This window comes from Trichomycterus rosablanca, chromosome 21 (genome assembly GCF_030014385.1).
Source record: "Trichomycterus rosablanca isolate fTriRos1 chromosome 21, fTriRos1.hap1, whole genome shotgun sequence".
NCBI lineage: Eukaryota > Metazoa > Chordata > Actinopteri > Siluriformes > Trichomycteridae > Trichomycterus > Trichomycterus rosablanca.
Window position 1 is genome coordinate 5,932,573 of NC_086008.1, and position 24,283 is coordinate 5,956,855.

General features: G+C 39.4%; 1 protein-coding gene across 1 annotated transcript in view; it reads right to left on the reverse strand.

Annotated features, from left to right (window-relative positions):
- whrnb (whirlin b) overlaps positions 1 to 24,283 on the reverse strand; it is a 58,802-nt gene continuing 34,519 nt past the window's right edge. The window contains exons 6-12 of the mRNA XM_063017855.1: positions 16,393 to 16,593; positions 15,170 to 15,382; positions 13,825 to 13,899; positions 10,448 to 11,054; positions 8,805 to 8,983; positions 8,100 to 8,216; positions 1 to 195 (exon numbers count right to left, since the gene is read on the reverse strand). Of these exons, the coding sequence (XP_062873925.1) occupies positions 13 to 195; positions 8,100 to 8,216; positions 8,805 to 8,983; positions 10,448 to 11,054; positions 13,825 to 13,899; positions 15,170 to 15,382; positions 16,393 to 16,593 (1,575 nt within the window). The 3' untranslated portion in view covers positions 1 to 12. The remainder of the gene's footprint in view (positions 196 to 8,099; positions 8,217 to 8,804; positions 8,984 to 10,447; positions 11,055 to 13,824; positions 13,900 to 15,169; positions 15,383 to 16,392; positions 16,594 to 24,283) is intronic.

The following is a 24,283-nucleotide window of genomic DNA, read 5'->3' on the forward strand; positions in this document are numbered from 1 at the left end:
TGTCAAGTCTCTCTATAGGGCAACATTAAAGTCAGCGATCAGGAAGTCAATGTGGTCCTTCTCTTTGGTCTTAAAGGCCTCAGCAATGACACGTGCAGCGTCCCGATGCTCCAAGCCTTTTAGTGACACACCGTTTACTTCCAGAATCACCTGACCCACCCGTAACTGTCCACTGAGATGAGCAGAACCCCCTTTCTGAAAGAGAGAAAAGTAAAGAGCATTAGGGGTAAAGGAATTTTGGTTTACTCATTTTTACAAAAGGTTGATGTAAGTAATTATGTGCGTAAAAGTATGTAGCCTTGCTCTGGACTGGCGTCAGGATTGGGTGTATTACTATCTTAAGTATAATAAGTATAATAATATTAACAATACTTTTTTGCAGGTCATCAACAGTTATACTAACAGCTTAGCCACATATAGCAGTTTAGTTTGACAAAGATATGTCATAAAGTCACTGATGATTCGCTCAATGCTCAAAGATCGTTTGGTTAAAGCAAAAGCTGAAATTAAGAACCACTGTGTGACACTTGCTGATTCATGCTGATTTATCATTTGTCTCTCAGAAAAGTAACATTTCTAAAACAGCATATCATTTTATGCAACACACATACTCTACATCTATAGAGGATATACAGCGGGGAAAATAAGTATTGAACGCATCAACATTTTTCTCAGTAAATATATTTCTGATGGGACTATTGACATGAAATTTTCACCAGATGTTGGTTACAACCCAAGTAATACACACATATAAAGCAGTCAAAACAAATAAGTCCAAAAATTAAGTTATGTGTAATAAAGTGAAATAACACAGAGAAAAAGTATTGAACACATGAAGAAAAGGAGGTGCAAAAAGGCATGGAAAGCTAAAACACCAGCTGAAATCTGTCAGTATTTAGAAAGCTATCCTGCCCCTATCAGTGCAAAATAATATCAGCTGGTTTAGTCCTAATTGATGGCCTACAAAAAGGTTTTTCATTACCAAGGTGTCACACAAGAAGCATCTCATGATGGGTAAAAGCAAAGAGCTCTCTCAAGACCTTCGCAACCTTATTGTTGCAAAACATACTGATGGTATTGGTTACAGACGTATTTCTAAACTTCTGAATGTTCCAGTGAGCACCGTTGGGGCCATTATCTGGAAGTGGAAAGAACATCATTTCACCATAAACCGGCCACAACCAGGTGCTCCTCGCAAGATTTCTAAGAGAGGAGTCAAAAGAATAATCAGAAGAGTTGTCCAAGAGCCAAGGACCACTCGCGGAGAGCTTCAGAAAGACCTGGAATTAGCAGGTACAGTTGTTTCAAAGAAATCTATAGGTAATGCACTCAACTGCCATGGCCTTTATGCACGCTCACCATGCAAGACTCCATTACTGAAGAAAAAGCATGTTAAAGCTCGTTTAAAGTTTGCTGCACAACATTTGGACAGACCTATAAAATACTGGGAGAATATAGTCTGGTCAGATGAGACCAAAATTGAACTCTTTGGATGTCATAGCACACACCATGTTTGGAGGAGAAAAGGCACTGCACATCATCCCAAAAACACCATACCAACAGTGAAGTTTAGAGGTGGGAACATCATGGTGTGGGGCTGTTTCTCAGCATATGGTACTGGCAGACGTCATATAAGACATTGTTGATAAGAATCTGCTGCCATCCACCAGGATGCTGAAGATGAAATGAGGGTGGACATTTCAGCAAGACAATGATCCCAAACACACAGCCAGGAAAACTCTCAAGTGGTTTCAAAGAAAGAAAATAAAGCTGCTAGAATGGCCCAGTCCATCACCTGACTTAAATCCAATTGAAAATCTATGGAAAGAACTGAAAATCAGAGTTCATAGAAGAGGCCCTCGGAACCGTCATGATCTGAAGACAGTTTGTGTGGAAGAATGGGCCAAAATCACACCTGAACAATACATGCGACTAGTTTCTCCATACAGAAGGCGTCTTGAAGCTGTCATTACCAACAAAGAATTTTCTACTAAATATTAAATGAATTTCAGTAAGCGTGTTCAATACTTTTTCCCTGTGTCATTTCACTTTTTTTCACATAACCTAATTAATGGACTTGTTTTGACTTCTTTGTATGTGTGGATTACTTGGGTTGTTACCAACATCTGGTGAAAATTTCATGTCAGTAGTCCCATCAGAAATATATTTACTGAGAAAAATGTTGATGCGTTCAATACTTATTTTCCCCGCTGTATATTTTTAAAAGCACTGTAACTTTGCTTTGAAATGGGTTACACAGGAAAAAGGGAAGTTTTGAATAAAGAAAGCCAGCCTATGCCAGACCATTTATAAAAACAGTACAATTGACAAGAGCTGGGAGAAAGGAAAGAATTATGGGAGTGATCTTGGCCTGATGTGATTAGCTAGAGACTTCTGTCAAGGTAGACATACAGCACCAATTAGGTTGAGAGAAGGAGAGAGAAACTCTGGATGGAGAAAGTTCGGGTGGTAGACAAATGGCTGGAGAAAGGCCAGTCCTGACAGCTCCACTGCTGCACCTCTGTACTCGTCTTTAACACTCATTAGCTTTGAGGGCAGAGGCGTACTAAGCACAAGGTCACAGCGCTTTACTCCCATAATGCACCTCTCATATCTGCAAGACCCAAAGTAATGAGAACAGGATGTACAATTCCACCGGTGTTTCTAACATAGCGAGTTTTCCAGACATAAAACGCTAAACTCAGTGTTGATCATTCTAAAAGGTTACATTTCACAGTAAGTGTTTATATGTTGTGTGTAAATAAGTGTTCATATAAGGAACATTGCAAATGTGTGACATGGGGGGGGGGGTGGCTCTTAAATAATTGGATTGTAAGGTCACAGCATTCTGCACATTGCTGACTAATGCAGTTTAAATTAATCTGAACTAGGAGATTAGACCAGGCACATACTGAGATTTAGAAGCTGTGACTCCGCACTCCTCCACTGAGTCCTTAACCTTACGATTCATACACAATATCTTACATTTCACATCTGCAAAAATAGTATATACAGTGGGGCCAAAAAGTATTTAGTCAGCCACTGATTGTGCAAGTTCTCCTACTTAGAAAGATGAGAGAGGTCTGTAATTTTCATCATAGGGACACTTCAACTATGAGAGACAAAATGAGAAAAAAAAATCCAGGAAATCACATTGTAGGATTTTAAAAGAATTTATTTGTAAATTATGGTGGAAAATAAGTATTTGGTCACCCACAAACAAGCAAGATTTCTGGCTCTCACAGACCTGTAACTTCTTCTTTAAGAAGCTCTTCTGTCCTTCACTCATTACCTGTATTAATGGCACCTGTTTGACCTCGTTATCTGTATAAAAGACACCTGTCCACAGCCTCAAACAGTCAGACTCCAAACTCAACCATGGCCAAGACCAAAGAGCTGTCGAAGGACACCAGGAAGAAAACTGTAGACCTGCACCAGGCTGGGAAGAGTGAATCTACAATAGGCAAGCAGGTTGGTGTGAATAAATCAACTGTGGGAACAATTGTAAGAAAATGGAAGACATACAAGACCATTAATTATCTCCCTTGGGGTCAAGATCTCATCCCGTGGGGTCAAAATGATCATGAGAACGGTGAGCAAAAATCCCAGAACTACACGGAGGGACCTGATGAATGACCTGCAGAGAGCTGGGACCAAAGTAACAAGGCTACCATCAGTAACACAATACACCGAGAGGGACTAAAATCTTGCAGTGCCAGGCGTGTCCCCCTGCTTAAGCCAGTACATGTCCAGGCCCGTCTTAAGTTTGCCAGAGAGCATATGGATGATCCAGAAGAGGATTGGGAGAATATCATGTGGTCAGATGAAACCAAAATGGAACTTTCTGGTAAAAACTCAACTCGTCGTGTTTGGAGGAAGAAGAAGAACCCAAGAACACCATACCTACTGTGAAGCATGGGGGTAAAAACATCATGCTTTGGGGCTGTTTTTCTGCAAAGGGGACAGGGCGACTGATCCGTGTTAAGGGAAGAATGAATGGGGCCATGTATCGTGAGATTTTAAGCCAAAACCTCCTTCCATCAGTGAGAGCATTGAAGATGGAACGTGGCTGGGTCTTCTAGCATGACAATGATCCCAAACACACCGCTCGGGCAATGAAGGAGTGGCTCCGTAAAAAGCATTTCAAGGTCCTGGAGTGGCCTAGCCAGTCTCCAGACCTCAACCCCATAGAAAATTTGTGGAGTCCGTGTTGCGACAGCCCCAAAGCATCACTGCTCTAGAGGAGATCTGCATGGAGGAATGGGCCAAAATAGCAGCTACAGTGTGTGCAAACCTGGTGAAGACTTACAGGAAACGTTTGACCTCTGTCATTGCCAACAAAGGTTATGTTACAAAGTATTGAGTTGAACTTTTGTTATTGACCAAATACTTATTTTCCACCATAATTTACAAATAAATTCTTTAAAAATCCTACAATGTTATTTCCTGGATTTTTTTTTCTCATTTTGTCTCTCATAGTTGAAGTGTACCTATGATGAAAATTACAGACCTCTCTCATCTTTCTAAGTAGGAGAACTTGCACAATCAGTGGCTGACTAAATACTTTTTGGCCCCACTGTATGTAGTATAAATATAGTTGGTTAAATTAGTTAGTGCTTCCTCCATTTGGGATTTTCTCCAGTATAATATGAGGAATCATCACAAAGCCACTCAATAGGTTCGGGCAATAAGACAGGTCAAGTCTTAAATGCATTTAATTTCAGATTTAGTACAAAATCACAAATTAAAAACCCCTCTCCTCTCGTTCTGAGCGATTTCTCTGGGAACAGTGCCATCACAGAGACATGCAGTTATTTTAACAAGCTGTTAAACGTCTTAGTGGGGCGGCACGGTGGCTCAGTGGGTAGCACTGTCGCCTCACAGCAAGAAGGTCCTGGTTTTGATCCCCAAGTGGAGCGCTCCGGGTCCTTTCTGTGTGGAGTTTGCATGTTCTTCCCATGTCTGTGTGGGTTTCCTCCAGGAGCTCTGGTTTCCTCCCACAGTTCAAAGACATGCAAGTGAGATGAATTGGACATACAAAATTGTCCTTGACTGGGTTTGACATTATACTTGTGAACTGATGAATCTTGTGTAACGAGTGAGTACCGTTTCTGACATTAAAATCCTAATAAATAAATAAACGTCTTAGCGATGTCACTGTTGTCATTCTTTCCAGTCCAAAAGACACCGTTTCCACACCCATCGATACTGTGAATCATATGTTAGACGGCAACGGCGTTTCTAGGCTAATGGTTTTGGCTTGTTTAGCACTCACAATGCCAAATTGGGGAAAATACAAAAGCAATTACCGAAAGGAATGGGAAAGTGAACCTGAATTAAAGCACTGGATATCACCTGCTACAGATGATTGTAATAATTTAAAAATAATGTAAAATGATGTAAAAAATAATTCGTCCTTTATAATTTATAATGACTGATCTGTACATTTTAAGATATTAATTTGTAGGTCATGGTGGTCATGGTGGTTTGACTGGTTTATGATCTTTGAAATGCTAAACATCATCTGCTTATCCTGTGTTGGTTTGGGCTGTTTTTCATGCATTTTGGTGGATTTTGAAAAGGTTTTTGGCTGTTGCAATCTGGCAACCCTGCGTCCGTGATAACAGCGTCGTCAAAACCGTTTAACAACAAAAGGCTAATGTCGCGTTTAAAAAGTAAAATGGCTTGTTCATAATTACCAAGTACAATGAAGAGAAAATTTAAAAAGTAATGGACAGAAAAATATGAGTTTATTCTCCCTCAGAGAAGCACAAAACTGACGCGCTTGATTTGTGATAAAACCGTGGCTGTTGTGTTGGTACCGTGAGGCGCCACTAGAGACCAAATGTTGAACAAAACTACCCACAAAACACGGTGGTGAGAAAGAACCACGGAAATAAACCAGCTAAAAGCATCACATCAATCCACAAGCAGAATTATGGTTAAAACAGTGACAATAACAGTAAGCAAAAGAGGCTTCACTTATAGTGGCATGAATCTGAAATAATGAAAGTGTATGAGGTGATAGATGTCATGTTCATAAAAAACAAGAACTCGAAATGGCAGAAATGTTCAGATTCTACTGCAGCAGGACCAACTGAAGTACATGCTGAGATTTATTAAAGCAACTTTGCCATTTCTAAATACAGCCTAAATCTATTTCTCTGGCCGTGGATGAATCAACAGACCACACAGACAATGCACCGCTTGTCGTCTTTGTTCGATTTTATGATAAAGAAAAATACGTTTTGTGAAGGTTTCTTAGTGGGGACAAAACTTCATGGCCACACAAGAGGGAATGACCTTTAACTTTGTGGAAATGAGGTAAGTGGACCCTTATGATACATATTTGAGTACCCCTGCTGTAGAAGTTAATGCTGCTGGTATTTGTAGTAGGCTGTCACCAAAGTTTTTATTTGCTCTGTAAGCTTTTTATAGCCATGAATTCAATCCGAATAAATGCACAATACTGTGTATTTAATTTCACAAAGCTATATGCATGTTTTGAAAGTCTGGCTTTTTGGGAAAATGGTTTTATATTTTCGTTGGAAACTCAGAGGGTGGAAGGAGTAGTAATTGGAGAGAGCTTATAGTCCAGATTTAGAACCATCTGGACCTTTGTTGGACCGCTCAAAGAAGCTTTAAGGGGAAGAACATTTTCATGTGATGATGATGTGAAAGCAGCGGTGCATCAGTGGCTACGCGCTCAGCCAAAAACATTTTTTGCTGATGGCATTAAAAAGTTGGTACGACACTGGGAAAAATGCATCTGAAGGTGATTATGTAGAAACGTGATGTCATATGTTTTTAAAATTCTTAATAAATAGAGTTAAAAAAGCGTGGAGACTTTTTGAAGAACCCTCGTAAAACTAGCTTCAGCTTAATTAAACCATATTTGCTGACTACACCAAAGAGAAAGTCTTTTATTTTCATGTGCAGAGAAAACAAAAGAAAGTCTGTTCCTCTTACAAACACACATTCACAAAAGGTTATCTACAGACACAGCAGCTGACCCCTGAATATTCTAATACTTCAGTTATAATCCACAAACCTGAAGTGAAATGGCAAATTAGGTGAATTGTATTTAAGAATCTTTAAAGAAATGATTATCGGGTGCTACGGTGCTCTGACATTAAATTATTAGTTCAAGTGGTCATTGAGGTCAATTTAAATCTGAAGTAGTTAAAATTCACAAATGACTTGTAAGCTGTTAGCTGTATGACTAATAGGCTAACTGGCAGTGCTGTTCTACTGACCCTCTAAGCTAAGTGTTCATGGGGATATGGCTTTTTAAATAGAATGTAATGCCTGTCAGCATGGTTCCCGCTCAGCCCAGTCGAATTAGGCTTGGTTAAACGAATCGGCTCGCTTCATTACGTTCCCATCAGAATCTGAAACCTGAAAGTCAGTAAGCTTAAATTTGAATATAAATAGGTCTTTTCATTAGGATCTCCAGGGTCTGAAAATGCTTTTTTGAAAAGAAGTTTGTGGATTTTTTATTAGCTATCAGCTATTTCTATTTTATTAGAAATCAGTGGGGGGAAAAGTGAAAAGGACAGTAGGCAAAATTAGCAGTCCAGCAGCTTACAGAAGTGTTTTCTTAGTAAAAAATCCTTACTCTGGACAGCAAATATCTAGCTAAAAAACAGCTAGTGACACAGATAATAAATTGCTATGTATTACAGTCATAGGTTTCCAATGTCCAATATGAACTTTTTTAAACATCTTAGGTGGGGTGGTTAGGGGGCCACAGCAAGACACAAATAAGATGGAACACAAAACCAAATTTGCCAAGCCTTGAAAAGTTTCACTGATCTGTAATAACAGCTTTAATGTAATTAAGAGTGGCACTGGGTCCAGCACCAAATGGAAGAAACAGCCCAGCCAGAGTGCCAGTCAGTCTGTCAGACCCATTTACACCCTCAGCATACTTAAGGACAATTTAGAGTAGAAAAAAAAGACGGTGAGAAGAAAAAATAAGGTAGAAAGAGAGGAATAAAAAAGAAAGAAAGAAAAGAAACAAGAAGGAAAGATAGGAAGAAGACAAACAGCTTACACTATAACCCTTGAAGTGGTTTTTGGGCACAGCTAATACACACCTTTATGGTGGTGATGCGTGGTAAAGGCTGTCTCGTGTTGGCGCCACCTTCCACTGCAATACCCAGTGTACTGGAACCCTTGGACACTCGTATCAGTATTGGCTCAAGCAGTCCTGTCTACAGAACAAAGAGAGATTAAGTCCTGTCTAAACCCTGCTGTATCACTTAGTTCTTTGTTTAATAAAGTTTTCTTAGCAACCTTGACTGATAATTCCAGTGTTAGCACTTGTTTAATTAGGACAAGAGAGATATTGGTAAACTTAGGAACATGATGATATTTCTTTAGGAGATGTATAGACACTCTGAAGTTTCTCTGAAGTTAATACAGAACTCTAGTGTTGACCTTCTTTCAGAGAAAACCATTTTATTCTATGTCTCTGGCTTGTAGCTGAGCTGTTGATGCTCCTAGACATTTTCAATTCACTAATAATTGACTGAGATTGCCTATACAGGACAGACAAAAACTGATGTGTTGGAAAGGGCTGTCTGCCCTTGTCAATCAAAGGTACTGAGCTCTTCAGTAAAATCCTTTCTATAGTCAGTGTTTGTATAAAGAACCTGGATGGCTGAATGCTTAAATATAACATGCCATGAATGAGTGTGAATAAAAGACCACTGTAAAAGTCCACTGTATAGAATAATATGCAACACATGATTTTAACAATCTAGCATATCTAGGAGTTCAATGTGTTGCCTGGTCCTCACCTGATGATTGACGGCCTGTGCACGTCCCCCTGACCCCTGAGGCTCGCCTGAAGCATGTTGGGGTACAGGTTTACCAGGCCGGGGACTGTCCTTACTTTGTCCCCCTGCCTCTGCGATGTCCACCCCACTGTCCTCACTCAGGGTCTGTCCACTGTCTGAGAGCTGGGATAACGTAGCACCTGGCAGCAGACACAGGCTGATTGTTACCCAGCACTCACTACGATGCCCACAGAACAAAGGAGAGATAATAAAATAGCTGTAGGTGCAGCAAAAGCTTAGAAAATAGGTTGAAACTCCTACGATTCTGCTGACATAAAAGCACACTTGCACTTTTTACTCCCACACAGAATTGAATATAGCACACAAACATTAAAGCTCCAATGTAATATCATGTAATGTGCTAAGGGTAAACTTGTCCTGTTTCATATTTCAGTGATGCAAAATCAAACTAAATAACTTTTGCAACTCCCCTGTTTTGATCACCAGGGTTGCCAAATGGCTTTTGTTCACATCCTCCTAACGCACTCAGCACCCCAAAGAGTTCTGTTTTCCTGATTACAGGAATGGTCTAGTCACCAATATTCTTGAAAAATCAATTAGACAGATAAAACAAACGTATTCAGAACACTGCTACACATTACTTCAGTGTTATTCATAGATACCATTCTGTTAAAAAGGCTAACATGTGCTTGCTCTAAGCTATGTAATGCCTAGTTCACACTACACGATTTTTGCCCTGATTTTCGCTCGCCGACTGGTTGGCGCTAGATTTGCCGGCTCGGGAGCAACTCGGCGGTCGAAACTCGGCTTTCAATCGCTATGTGTGGACTACTCAACAACTCGATCCGAGCGGCTCGCCAAGCGCTCGAGAGATTTCTAGCTTGTCAAATATCTGGATCTGAGTTGCCCGACTGGAAATGAGTGCTATGTCGAAGAGCCAATGAGAACGCAAGATACGGTGTGAGGGAAAACGCAGGGGAGAAGGTGGGACAGGGCATAATATAGTTTATATGAGAATACACCGGCACACACACAAGTTTTACAGTATTTCTGATCTTATCATTAGCACAAACGTTTTTGGACGTGGTATCATTAAACCTTTTTATCACTTTTCACGTTTGTTTTTGTGACAAAACGTAGTTTGGGAGACCAGAGAAGCTCGCCTGAGATTCCAGTTGGTGATAGATGGTGTAGTGTGAAACCCCCTATCGCTGATCAGTCGTGTAGTGTGAAAGCAACACCGACTTGAAAGACTCCCGATTACAAGAGATCCAGTCGTGTAGTGTGAAAGCAACACCGACTTGAAAGACTCCCGATTACAAGAGATCCAGTCGTGTAGTGTGAACTGCAGGCCAGCCCCAATGTTGTTAAGCTAATACCCATTCAAAATCAATAATAGCTCATTTTTATATATAAGCTAACATTTATATATAAGCTAACAGTTGGCTTGTATGTAACAATAATGTCATTCAACGAATGTCATTCTTTCAACCCAAAAGCAGTGCCAAATGTGCTTTGTTTGACTTCCAGTCATGGATGGTTGTGCCTCATTATTTACTTTTAGCTAAATTGATAATTGGGACCAGTGCTTAATTTTATAGTAATTCATGTAGTCAAGTTTTTTTTTTTTAGACTCCTCTCACCTCTTGGTTGGACTTTTGTCTCCTCTGCTGTCTCCTGTCCATGGTTGAGTCTATGATGGCGTGCTGTACTGGGCCTGGTATTCGGAGCAGAGATTATCACCTCAGGCTTCTCCGGGCTGCATGGAGGTGCTGGGGGCATGAGCAGTGTGAGTGAACACGATGGAGAGTTGTGGGCAGACCCACTGAGGGTCGGTGTGGCAGCCTGTGATCGGCTCGAACAATGCAGATGGGAAGGTGTTATGGCCCCCTGCCTGCTCCTCAGAAACTGGATCAGGTCTTTGGCAGGAGGGGCTGCTGAGGAGCTGGGTCGGTGGCGAGAGCACGGAGGGGAGTGATAAAGGGAGCAAGGAGGCGTGACATGAGCGCTACATGAGGAGGAGTTATGGTGGACGGTGCACGGGGAAGCACGAGACGAGCCGGGTGAGTGTGGGTGTGTATGGTCCTGAGTGTGGGTTCCCTGGTGCATTCTGCAGGGGGCTGTAAAGAACATGTTGGTTTGGCACAGTTTTGATGAGGGGCGTTTAATTTGAAACTTCGGACTTCCGTGTCCAGGAGGATGGAGGGCTCTACAAAGAGGCGAAGAATCTGATGAAGACTGCAGTTCATCCTGAAATAATAATGCAATATATACATGTTCGATCATATTCTAAAAGTAGAAATGATTCTATTTAGACTGGTTAACTATCCAAAAAAGCATTTATCAATTCTTTATAGCAGGGTTTTTAAACCCTGGGAGCTGAAAAAAATGGGCCACAGAGAAAAATAATAATAATTAAATAAACTTGTACGTGAACCCCCCCCTTGTGGAGGCTTTATGTTACATCTCAGAGAGAGTGTTGCCTGCATTGTTGCCTGCGATGCATTGTGTTGGCTGGATCTCGTAAAAAATCATGGACAAAATGTGGGTCGCTTGAAAAAAGGTTTGAAAAACCAGCTTTATAGTAAAAGAGGAAGCTCTGAAAATATTTTTAGATCTAGTTGTGAAACAGTATCATAGATGCCCTGCACACTAAGCTGTAATTTTACACATAACATGGCCAGTGCTTTTTCCAAATTAGCTTTCTGACCCTTTTCATGTTCCACACCTGCCTGACCCTTTTTGTATTCCAATTGTCTTATTTAGATGTATGTTTAATTCTTGCTAACTACTGCTCTTTAACTTTCTCATCGTTTATAGATTTTTTCCCCTTTTGCAATGCACTGCAAATTTAGTTTAAAGCTGTGATTTTCATTTTTTTATCCACACTTAAAGAACATAGACATTTCTTGATGGTATATGCCTGCATCGTTTGTTTGGGCTATAAAGGACGATTTTGCTAAAATCTCTAATAAACCCTTATGACTGTAAACACTTTACTGGGTCAGTCATCCCCAGTTGTACATTTCAGTAACTGTGCTGTTATTTAAAACAATCAGTTACAGCCATCAAAGTTAAACGGAATGAATGAATAAATAAATAATAAAATAACTGGAGATCATGCAAACCCAAGAGAAAACATTCTGACATTTCTCCGTTTTTAGAGAGGCTTGATATTTCATTTCAAAATGTCAACTCATTATAAACTTAACCCTGAATCACTGCTATTTGGAATTCATAAAACTGGTGGACAGTTGGTGTTTAAAACAAGTGAATTATGAAAACATTCTGCTGGAGAAAATATATACAAAGCAAATTAGATTCATAATTCAGTGACGTCAAGATGTGTTTAACTTTGTGACATGGCCTTTGGTATCTTACTGTTAGTGAGTATGATTGATTATAACTTGTGACTTCTAGGTGCTCATATAAACAGGACTAATTGGTTTGCACCCTGTACAAAGTACATAGAATAATGGTCAACTTATCCAATAATCCAAAGACCACTAAATAACAAGTCTGTCATGAATTGAAAGCTGCTGGAACATGGGCAAATCTGTCCAAAGTCGAGCAAGCTTCATATCAACATGGACTTGAAAGGCTGTCACTTTTCAGCTTTTTCATGTCTATGCGATAAACAACATCCTTATCTTTAGTGCACCATTTTGAAACCTGGATTCTTTTCTGCACAGCAGCCTCAAAGACATGACCATGTAAAATGTGCTTGCTTGACTCCAAACAGTGTTTTCTACTTTCTGGCAACTTAAATTTTGACCTTCTTTTTCTGGATTTTGAAATAAACCTGATCAAGGGCAGTTGTAGCCTAATGGTTAAGGTACTGGACTAGTAATCGAAAGGTCGCTGGTTCAAGCCCCACCACTGCCAGGTTGCTACTGTTGGGGCCTTGAGCAAGGCCCTTAACCCTCAATTGCTTAGACTGTATACTGTCACAGTACTGTAAGTCACTTTGAATAACGCCAAATGCTGAAAATGTAAATGTAAATATGGACAAATTTCTTTTTGGCAAAAGGTGACAGTTTGGGTTTTCTTCCTGACCTCTGTCCTATATAATTTTTAATTGTTGCAGTTAAACTAGCCCTATTTACTTGTGGACATCTGATCATAACTTGTTGAAGATCCCATTCCAAAACCAAGGGTATTAATATGAAGTTGTATATGGGCACATGGAAGTGACCAGCTTTATTTAATCATAACCATTAAAAAGGATTAAAGAGTTTTGGGTTTGAATCATAGCTGTGCTAGTGTGCCTACACAGACACGACTGGGAAGGATTGGTCGAACACGTTCCTCATTACAGATAACAGTGTGTGACTCTACATACATGATACTATTCTCTGTGAGACTCCGTCGCTGACAGGTTAAATGCGGTCAGCGTTTGTATGCGTGTTGGAGTCTGCAGATCTACTCGATCCGGGTGGGGGTATGCAGCGGCAAAATAAGTTGCAATTAGGGTATTAGATACAACTAGATTTAATTTGATAAGACTAGGAAGGAAAGAGGGGAAAATGCAAAAAAATAGAATTAGAAAAATGAAAGATTAAAGAGGTCATGCCACAAAGTTAAATTACATTTAAGAACTTTTACACCACCAGATTTAAAATCTTACTCGCTTGATGTATGTTCTGGCCCAAGAGATTTTGTCATGTAATCAGAAAACCCACAATGCACTTATAAAATCCACTGAAATCTTAAGACTGACAAACAGTCTTTGACTTTGTGTTTGAACCAAACAAACAGCCAAAAGTGTTTCCAGAAAATGTGAACTGTCTGGGGTAGGATGGGTGTTGGGGATCAGTGAACCGAGCTAAACTAAACTAGTGATCTGTTACATACTGAAAGTGTCAAAATTGTATTTATAGTTAAATAAAACAAATAAAGCTACCAATCTGTTAATGGTTTGCTCAGCTTGTTTTGTTTAAGCATAATGGCATAATGTCAGTGAATTCCAGGTTCCAAGCACCCTGACCCCACAACCCTTTGTGAGTGCTGAAGTACTCACCAAAGTTATTTCCGGTAGGGAGTTGAAAGCCCGTGCAGGTCCTGCCTCCGCACATCCATCCATCCTGCACTCGTTCTATAAAAACACAACACTGTTTGCGTTATCATCCAAACAAATCAGCTCCACATGGATTGTTTTTTCATGACATTCCATCAATGTTACTCGGTGAACACCTTTTGTACTACTTCTGTACTATTTTTGTAATTATACATGTAGTCATTTCTAAAGTAGACTTTCACCTGGGTTTGCTAGATTTCAGCTGAGAAAAAATTGTATCATGTGCTGTGGTATACTTCAAGAATTGGGTTTTAGTGGCGGAGAGGCCACACAAAAAACTAAATAGATGAACGTGCACAATGGCATGCACTGCACAATGATGCACAGTGACCTTGAACACTAGAGCAGTGAAAATATTTTATTTAAAGTGGTTATTTAAGTAAATGGTCCTTCCAGCATATACAAAAATGGTCCATAAAAAAAGCTTGGTAAGAAAGAACTTAAATAACTTGCATAAACCCCCAATCTTAGGCTTTTGGAATGAACTGGAACACAGATTGTAAGCCAGGCCTTTCTGTCCAATGTCAGTTCCCAACTCGATGCTCATGATGAAAATGAATTTCTGTATTCATATTTGAAAATGTAGTGGAAAGCCTTGTCAGAAGATTAGCAGTGTGTATTTGTGCAAAACTGGACCTTCCAATTGTTTTATTGTCCAGCCCCCCCTTATTGCATTGTTCACAAACTATCAGACATCCCTTCTGTAACATGTAAACCAATCAGCTTTTCTTTTTACTAGCCAGCAGTAGACTTACATTTTGAGCCGTAGTATGATTAGAGAAACACACTAAACTTCTCTGACGGCTGTGTCAGCACCTCAGTTACAGTAGAAGTCGCTGTGGCAGCAGAAACAAGCTGATTTTTCACCAAAGCACAGCGAGAGCCAATATTTATAAATCAAGAAAAAATGGAACATAGATCATAAAAAACTGTGGCCTGCTAAAATGCTGAACAATAATAAGGGCTCAGAGAAAACTTATTCAGAAAGTCCCAAAAGATCCCAGAAATAAATCTAAACAACTGCAGACATTTCTAGCCTCAGTTTTGGTCAATGTTCAGCACCTGATAATTTACTGGCATCAGTAATATCAGTTTATCCTGCAGCTAAAGAATTAAACCTGGTATTTTTGCGAGGCTACATTCTGAACCAATCAGGGAAAAGGGCAAACATATCTAGATGATTTATTTTTAGATAGTATCAGATAGGTTGTCTAAAGCACCAAGGAGAATTAGCCTAAAGCATGGCAGATATAAAAAGACACGGCTTAAATGACCAAAACACACTTGCCTGAGTGTAGCCTGTGGCTGATGCAGTCAGCTGGCAGGCTGATAGGGCATGGCTCTCAGGATGAGATACGCAGATGGTTTCAGGGTGGTGCATCATGCCTTGGTTTTCCTGTCTCATCCTCCATGTCTCCATTTCATGATGAACCACCTGCCTGTCAAATCGTTCCAGATCTTGAGGAACGACCAGAGCCCTCACCTCCGCCAGCAGGGTGAGCTACGGAGTTTACAAAAAAATACAGTAACTAATTCTCTGTGTAAACATAAATTGTATAATAATCCCATAATACAGTTTTTTTAATCTCATCCCCATCCGTCTGTAAACAGAAAGCATCAAGGTTCTCCAGCATGCAAAGGGAAACTGGATATACCCAAATTGGCACAATGCAAAAGAAAAAAGGGCGAATACATCTGTAATGAGAAATGTTCAGGATCCATTTACTTATTTAAATGACCTGAGATCAGATTGAGTTTCTGGCAAACAAATGTGAGTTTAAATATTAACAAACATGGCGACCACCGGGCAGCAATGCTGGCTGTACTGAGTTTTCACAATTTGCAGCTTTGCATGGTTTTAAGTCAGAAGAAGATGTGTACGACTTAAGGGTTAAAAATGTATCATCTTCCCCTATGCACCATTACCAAAAGTGCCTTATTGTTCATGATTCCACAGAAACAGAAATATTATGGGTCTGTTTTTTTGTGGCTTTGTCTTGTAAATGGTTTTGAGCAACAAAATTGTTCCTCTTTAAGATTACTATATACCTGTATAGTCTCTGTGATCATTATCCCTTGCGGAAAGCATCAGTTCAGATTGCACTATAATGTTGCTTCGTACTCGTCTCAAATGGAATTACTGGTATTACTACTGCAACATGTTTCATTTTTTATAAACACAATTGAGCTTAACACTTATCTATTATCAGATTTTGTTTATTTATTTATTTTTGATGAATTTACCTGGATTTTGGGTAGATCAGATTTTTAACAGTACTACATAATTATCAGACAAGATCGTTTAAAACCAGCCTAAAATCTGGACCTCTCTTGCAATTCTGTAGAGGCAAATTAGCCCCCAAATCAGCCCAGTTATCCTGTATTGTGAATCAGGCATTATGCGTCTTTTAACAGTTATTTGGATATCATTATAGATGCTTGATGAACACTGGCCCTGGCACTGTGTTACTTCTATGTCTTACAAAGCACATTAATATAACATGTCCAGACCTTGGCATGTGTGTTGAAGAGCTCGAACAGGGCCATGGCAAGAGGTTCCACTCCGATGTGGCCGTGCTGATACTCCTGGATGTAGTAATTCATGGTCTGTCTCTCTGTGTCAGTCAGCAGCAGGTGAGCCTGTTCCTCCAATGAGCTCCGAGCTCCTATATGACCTGGAGCGGGGCCCAAGAGCCCCTTACAACACACCGGCTACACAGGAGAAAGAGAACTTTAGGTGTTTACACAATGAGTGTGAAGTTAAGATTAGCTATAGTAAATACTGAAATACTGATCTCCAGTGCAGTATAGCAGGGGCAGGGTTTGACTGTATATACCAGGAAAGCAGAAAATTAAAAAAAACCCCAGATAATTAAAAAACTATCGACAAAAAGCAAGTGTGTGGAACATTGAGTTATATCTGAATCAGCAGAATTGTTTTCCAAGCAACATTTCATCTCTGCATTTCTTTGATTACAGTTATTCTTTTTTACAGTGAATAAGCAAAATAAAGCATCAACATTTTTTTCTCGGCTGTTGTCATTAAGCAAGTGGTAGTGTTTTAAATGGCATTGCATTTGTGAATAGCACTGAAGATCCCTGGTTCAAAGTAAGTCATTGGAAAATAAAGGCACCATGAACTGGAAAACCAACACGGACAAACCCTACTGTTTGAGATGAGAGAGATCTTAGCATTTTCTGTGGTCCCCAAAAATCCTAAACAAGCTTTAAACACTATAGACATTTTGCACCCAAAAACATTATTAACATTTTTATACAGTATTTCTAGGTCTGTAATTTTTTCTTAAAATGAGACATTTATTACCATGCAGAACATGCAAAAGAGGGTATACATGTCATGTTTTCTATTCCTAACATTGGCTATGTATAATGTATAATATAATGTACAGTATAATAAGTCAAATACAGTGGTAACTTGTCTTTGAAACTCGACACCCTTCGTCAAGAAATTTGTACCCTTAAACTCAATGTTTACCTTAAACTCGACGTGTGTGTGACTGTCGCTTTGTTCAGCACTCGGCTTGAGCGGTGCGGTAAAACGTCATCAAAGTGCGACTTTGAGACGAATATGTATTTGTGTAGAATAACCGTCAAATCCACTCTGAAAGCTCCACATGTACCTGTGTTTAGCTGTATTTTTCTCCTGTTTCACTTTTAAACTTGTGTTACAGTTTGGGACGCTGAGAAAGGGTGAGAATCAGCTTTTCAGAGTGAGTCTAAAACACTTATTGTTAAAAAAACTTAATGTGACTTAATGTAATAAAAAAACAACACAGGAACACTAAACGTCTCTTAATTATTACTGCTCATAAGTTCTATCCACTAATGAAATTTCTCGCTTGTTTTAGTACAATAAGTCACGTTAAGCTTCTTGCACCACCACACTCCATAGAAATAACGGCACAGTCGGTGCAAAAGCTTTTTTTTTTGCTTCTCATGTGAATGCACCCTTACTGCTACGGAATACTGTATTCCAAGAACAAGCATCTCCATGATTAAGAAGCATAAGCAAACAATAAAGAAGTAAAGGGAAAATATTGTGTTATTTTCAGTGTATAAGTGTCAAAAACAACCCCTTTATTTTACATTAACCTAAAATATATGCAGTTCCATGGGACCATGGAACACATTAACATCCTTATAGGAAAAAATACCTTTTAAACTCAATGCCACTCCCAGAACCAACTGATGTCGAGTTTCAAGGTACCACTGTATTTGTAAAAGATGTGCAGGCAGATTTGGAATTTTAATGTATTGTGGGTTTTGTAAAAAATACAATATAAATTAATGATAATAATAACAATTATAATGTAAATTATTTATCACTTTTGACACTTTAGCCATTTTAGAATAAAAAGCCGTTTAAAGGATTTCAGAGGGCATGTTCAGACTGTTGGGCTGGTTTTAGCTGCTCATTTACCTACTTTTACCACGCAGACCTGGTAAGCCTGGTTCTATGGCAACACTAGTTATTCTCAGGATTCATCTTGTTCTGCATCAACATGTTTATTCTTAGTTTCCCATTTATCCGGTGCAAACAAAATCCGCAGAACTACTTAACTGAAGGTCACACACAACACACAGCAGAGAGAAAATACACACACAAAAATTCCTGCAAGCTTAGAGTAGAGCGTCTTTCTTATTCTACCTAAACAAAACCCTTCAAACTCTTTATTTGGTTGTGTGCAGAGCAACAGGCTATAAAGAAATACATTTTTTAACAAACCTGAGCAAAAAGCCAGATTTTAAAAAGAACTCTGGTCTCACAGTGCAGCCGTGGTTAGTAAATGAACTGCCTAAACAGTCAGTCAACATGATAATATTGTTTTCTATTTTAAACACACACAGTGCATAACATCAACCGTGCAGCCTTCTTCTATGGCTAATTCCGTCCAGTTATTGTATAGTGGAAATGTGTAGGAGTAAATACATCTAAGCTCTGAAGTGTTTTTTTTTAGAAGGCTGAGAAGCAGCATACAATCCTAAGATCACCATGTGCAATGCCCACCATTGGCTGAAATGTTGTAGAGCTACTCATTATTCGATTCTTAGAATAGAATTTGTCATATATACATGTACAGGTGTGCTGTACAATGAAATTCTTTCTTCACGGGTCAGAGCGCAGGGTCAGCCATCGTACAGCGCTCCTGGAGCAGAGCAGGGTTAGGGGCCTTGCTCAAGAACCCAGCAGTGGCTGCATGACAGAGTTGGAATTTGAACTCTCAACCTTTCAGTTGATAGCCCAAAGCTTGGACGAAGCACTGTCCTTATGCACAGTGCCAACTGTAATGTTTGCCGTTTGCCGGGTTTGATGCCCCATAATTTTAGTAAATGAAAAAGATGGAACATACAATGACATTTTAAACAACAGTATGGGGGACAGCCCTATTACAGCATGACAATGTTGCCACGGACAGACTGAGGTTGGTAAAGGATTGGTTTCAATTTGCTACTGAAGAACTTGAACGGCTTTCACAAAGCCCTGAACTAAACACTGTAAACATTTTTTTCTTGGTCCTTTCATGACCCCTGCCACATGCATGACACCCACTGTGGCCAAGGAAGCCTGCAGACTAGCACATGCCTCTTCTGAAAGAACAAACTATGCCACACTAAGACTCAAACCCAGGTTGCTAACCTCACTAATGCACTTGAAGCTGAATTGAAGTGAATCCCAGCAGTCTTGAAGCGTTCCCACAAGAGTAAAGGCTGTTGTAGCAGTAAAGGTCACTGTTCATGATTCTGGAAGTAATGTGCAGTTTCTTTTGTATTGTTTGAACTATTCAGGTCAGTGTGTGGCATTAAGCATGTGGAACAGTTTCAGAATCAGATGAATGGCCAGATTTCAGAGACGTCTTCACTCAGTCATCGCTAATGTTAAGTACTTCAGGCCCTGAGGAGTGAGGAGGATCTATGAATTACTCTCGTTCTGATTCCCTCACTTTCTCTAGCTGTCTCTCTGCATAATTAACCTGCTGTATCTTCACTTAATGTGCCTTTCTTGCTTCCTAAACTTAATCGGATCTACATTAGACTCGGTCGCAGCCTCACGACTAGAGAAGAATAGATTTCTCTTGCTCTATATTGTCCTCCCAAAGCTGTTATAAAACTAGGAAAGGAACAATAAAAGTTATTTTTAGTACCAAAGTAGAGAAAAGTCATAGCTGGGACCGTGTGTCATACATCACACTGCACTGAAGCATCCATGAGTCACCAAACACTGAGTTCAATTTAACCACAACAAAGAAAAGCTGATTTTTCCAAAGTGATGATCACCTTCAAATAACTAGAAATTTGATTTCAATAGTTTAGTAGTATTTAAACTTTTTGGGAGGGACATTTCTGCAGATTATTATTTTATTATAAAGTTATGTGTTATTATGGACTTGCTCACTTGCCCCCCACTCTTCTGGAAAGGCTTTGTACACAATTTTAAAGTGTGTATGTGGAAAATGTTGCCAATTTAGTCAAAAATTCACTTGTGAGCTCAGTTCCTTCCAATTTATTCCAATTATTTCCAATGCCAAGAAGGTCAGGGCTCTGTGAAGGCCTCTGGACTTCCTGCACACCAACAAAAGTCATCAAACCCAGACTTTATGACCCTTACTTATTGCACAGGGACACAGTCGTGATGGAAATAGAGTGGAAATTAAATTTTTTCGCTCTACTTGCAAAATGGTTAAGACTGCAGGGCAAATTCGAATTCTTAATCAAATCTGATTTGTGGACAAGATGTAAATTTGCATGTTATCAGAATGACTTGTTACCAAATGTGTAGGACCCTACTAAATGTACAAAAAATTTGCTTAATTTGACATAACTTGTTTTATTTAAAAATCTGTGAATTCCTATGTGTGCTATTTTATGAAGGAAAAGTCATCTTTTTGTGATATAAAAGGCCACATCAGTCACAACATATCCAATCATGTCTGTATGTAGATGTTAGACTGGCCAACAGCACTGACAGCACGGACCACCAGCGAGAGTGAATGAGTGCAATAACCACTGACAGGCAATATTCAACATATGTGGAGGTATTGCACTTGTCTACGTTTTAACACGTGTTAGAGCTGTGGCTTTGGAGGAAACACCAACAGATGGGGCTAAGTTTAATAATTTTATTGTGTGATTTAAACCGTTATTTCTTGAAACAGTCAAGGAGCCAACAGGTCAAGACTTTTTGAAAAGTGCCACATTTCGCGGCAGTCATTAAATAACAAACTGAATGATAGAATGAATAGAAGCTACAGCCTACCTTAATGGCTGAATTTAAACCATCTGAATTTAATGCTTGTCCGTGTTTTGACCCCACACGTCCACATAATTGGTTTTTTAAGTACTGTTTTCAGCTGCTTTAGACGTCAACATTTTGACTAGGCGATTGCTAACTGAATTGCCGTAGGATTGCTAGGACCGCCTCATAGTGCAGATTAACCTTAAAGTTGAAATTTTACAGCAAATTGCATATTACACGGTATTTCATGGTCAGTGATATGATTTTTACGGCCGTGAGTTTGATAGGACCTCACAAATGAGGTTTGAATTCAATAAAGTGATTTTTAGCTGTTCAGCCTGCAGGAAGTCTGTGCAGGGCACTTCATTAACCGAGCTACAAGGCATGGCTTTGTTGTGTTCGGTCCTGACAAAATTACCTTTGTTAAATGTTAGCCTTTATTATCATGCCAATAACTGCCGGAGGCTAATTCTAAACACAAACAGATAAAAGCATACAGGCAAACAAAGACATGGATTTTAATTACAAAGCATATTTGACAGCTCTGCCAGCTACCCGGTCACTACCACCTTAGGCTCATTCATTGCAGTGCAAAAAATAGTCCACTATCAAAACATCTGGTCAGTGGAGGTCCAACGGGGGCTCTTTCTATTAATATACAGGGGCGAGTACAAAGTGTCCAAAGCAACAGCTGGGCTACATTTAGTAGCTGAATACCCACAAAGTGTATATATGGTAGGTGTAGCATATAACATGGCCAGTTAACATACAGTACATACACTACCGGTCAAAAGTTTTAGAACAACTAAATGGGTTAACAACTTAAAGCTATTCTGAAGCAAACGAGGTTGATCAAGCCTTTAAAGTTGGTGCTACCAATTCCTAGGGGTCTTCCAATTTTTCTTGATTGCTTACAACCCCCTCTGTCTGCATAAAAGTAGTGTTGGAACACACTGTGGTACCATACCCTTGTGAGTATTATTTGAACAGTATTGTTCTGCAGAAAGTATTGTGTTGCTATAAAAATGGCAAGAAAAATACAATTAACAATGGAAGAGAGACAGACCATCGTAACACTTAAAAATGTAGGTCTTTTCTATAGAAAAATTGCGAAGAACATCAAGTTGTCAGTGAGTACAGTTTCCTTTACCATCAAAAGGCACTTAGAAACTGGGGCAAACTCTGACAGGAAGAGGTCTGGCAGACCCAAAGCCACAACAGAATTAGAAGACAAGTTTATGAGAGTCAACAGCTTGCGTGATAGGCAGCATACAGGACAACAGCTTCAAGCACAGCTTAATAGTGGTCGTAGTAAGCAAGCCTCAGTTTCAACTGTGAAGAGAAGACTTCGAGTTGCAGGTTTGACAGGTTGAGTTGCAGCAAGAAAGCCATTGCTAAGACGTCAGAATGAGAACAAGAGGCTTGTCTGGGCCATAAAACACAGCCAATAGACTATTGAAGACTGGAAGAAGGTGTTATGGACTGATGAATCAAAATTTGAAATCTTCGGTTTATCACGCAGGATTTATGTACGCCGTAGAGTAGGCGAAAGGATGGTTCCTCAGTGTGTGACATCAACTATCAAACATGGAGGAAGAAGCGTGATGGTCTGGGGCTGTTTTGCTGGATCCAGGGTCGGTGACTTGTACAGAGTGAGAGGCACCCTGAACCAAAACGGCTACCACAGCATTCTACAGCACCATGCAGTACCCTCTGGGATGCGCGTAGTTGGTCAGGGGTTCATCCTACAGCAAGATAATGACCCAAAACATAAGTCCAATCTTTGCCAGAACTACCTTAGGAAAAAAGAACAAGATGGTAAGCTTGAAAACATGGAGTGGCCAGCACAGTCTCCAGATTTAAAGCCCATTGAGCTGGTTTGGGATTAACTGGACAGAAGAGTGAAAGCAAAGCAGCCTACAAGTGTCACACATTTATGGGAACTTCTGCAACAGAGTTGGGAAGAACTTTCTAAAGAATATTTAATTTCCATTGTAGAAAGAATGCCATGAGTGTGTTCAGCTGTTTTATCTGCCAAAGGTATCTACTTTAATGAATCAAACTTTTATAATACATTTTGGTTTATAAATTAATTCCATGATTTATTTTTTTAACTTCAGTTGTTTTTTTGTTCTATGTCTTCATTTCAGAGTACAATAAGACATTAAACTGCATAAATTTCAATAAAAACTGGAAAAATTGGGGTGTTCTAAAACTTTTGACCGATAGTGTACATAGAAAGGTGAACTGGCCGCTGGATCTACATGTTAATACGTTCTGATGCACTTTAGCTGGTATCAGCACTAACAATACATCTGGCAATCTGATATTTAATTAGTTTTCTGAGGAACTGTGTTGATTCTGTAATCTTTCATGCATAATAACAAGTTATTTGTTCCTGTTTGTTATTTATTTGTCTGCATTTTGCTGAAATCTGTATGAAGCAGGGCTTACTTTGATAAGAAGAAACATAATTTAGGTAACACAAATTTTAGAACAGACTCTTTAATGATTTAAAAATACCAATAGAGAAAATTGTTGTACAATCCTTGTTGTACCATTTTACTGATATCACTGCAGGTGCTTTCATTTCTGGTCACAAGAAGATAGAGCAGGAGAACATTGTCCAGTAATTAGATTAGCTATATACTATTTGTTGGCACTAAAATTTGATTACGCCAGTCCACCATAAAGGTTTAGGACATGATGCTTTAGAAGCTTCACCTCTAAATGAAATGTCTAATATTTTGTGAATACTGTGAAGATTTCCTATGTGTGCTATTTTATGAAGGAAAAGTCATCTTTTTGTGATATAAAAGGCCACATCAGTCACAACATATCCAATCATGTCTGTATGTAGATGTTAGACTGGCCAACAGCACTGACAGCACGGACCACCAGCGAGAGTGAATGAGTGCAATAACCACTGACAGGCAATATTCAACATATGTGGAGGTATTGCACTTGTCTACGTTTTAACACGTGTTAGAGCTGTGGCTTTGGAGGAAACACCAACAGATGGGGCTAAGTTTAATAATTTTATTGTGTGATTTAAACCGTTATTTCTTGAAACAGTCAAGGAGCCAACAGGTCAAGTGCCACCCTGGCTCACTAACATCAAAGGAATGAATACAACCTGGAAAAGAT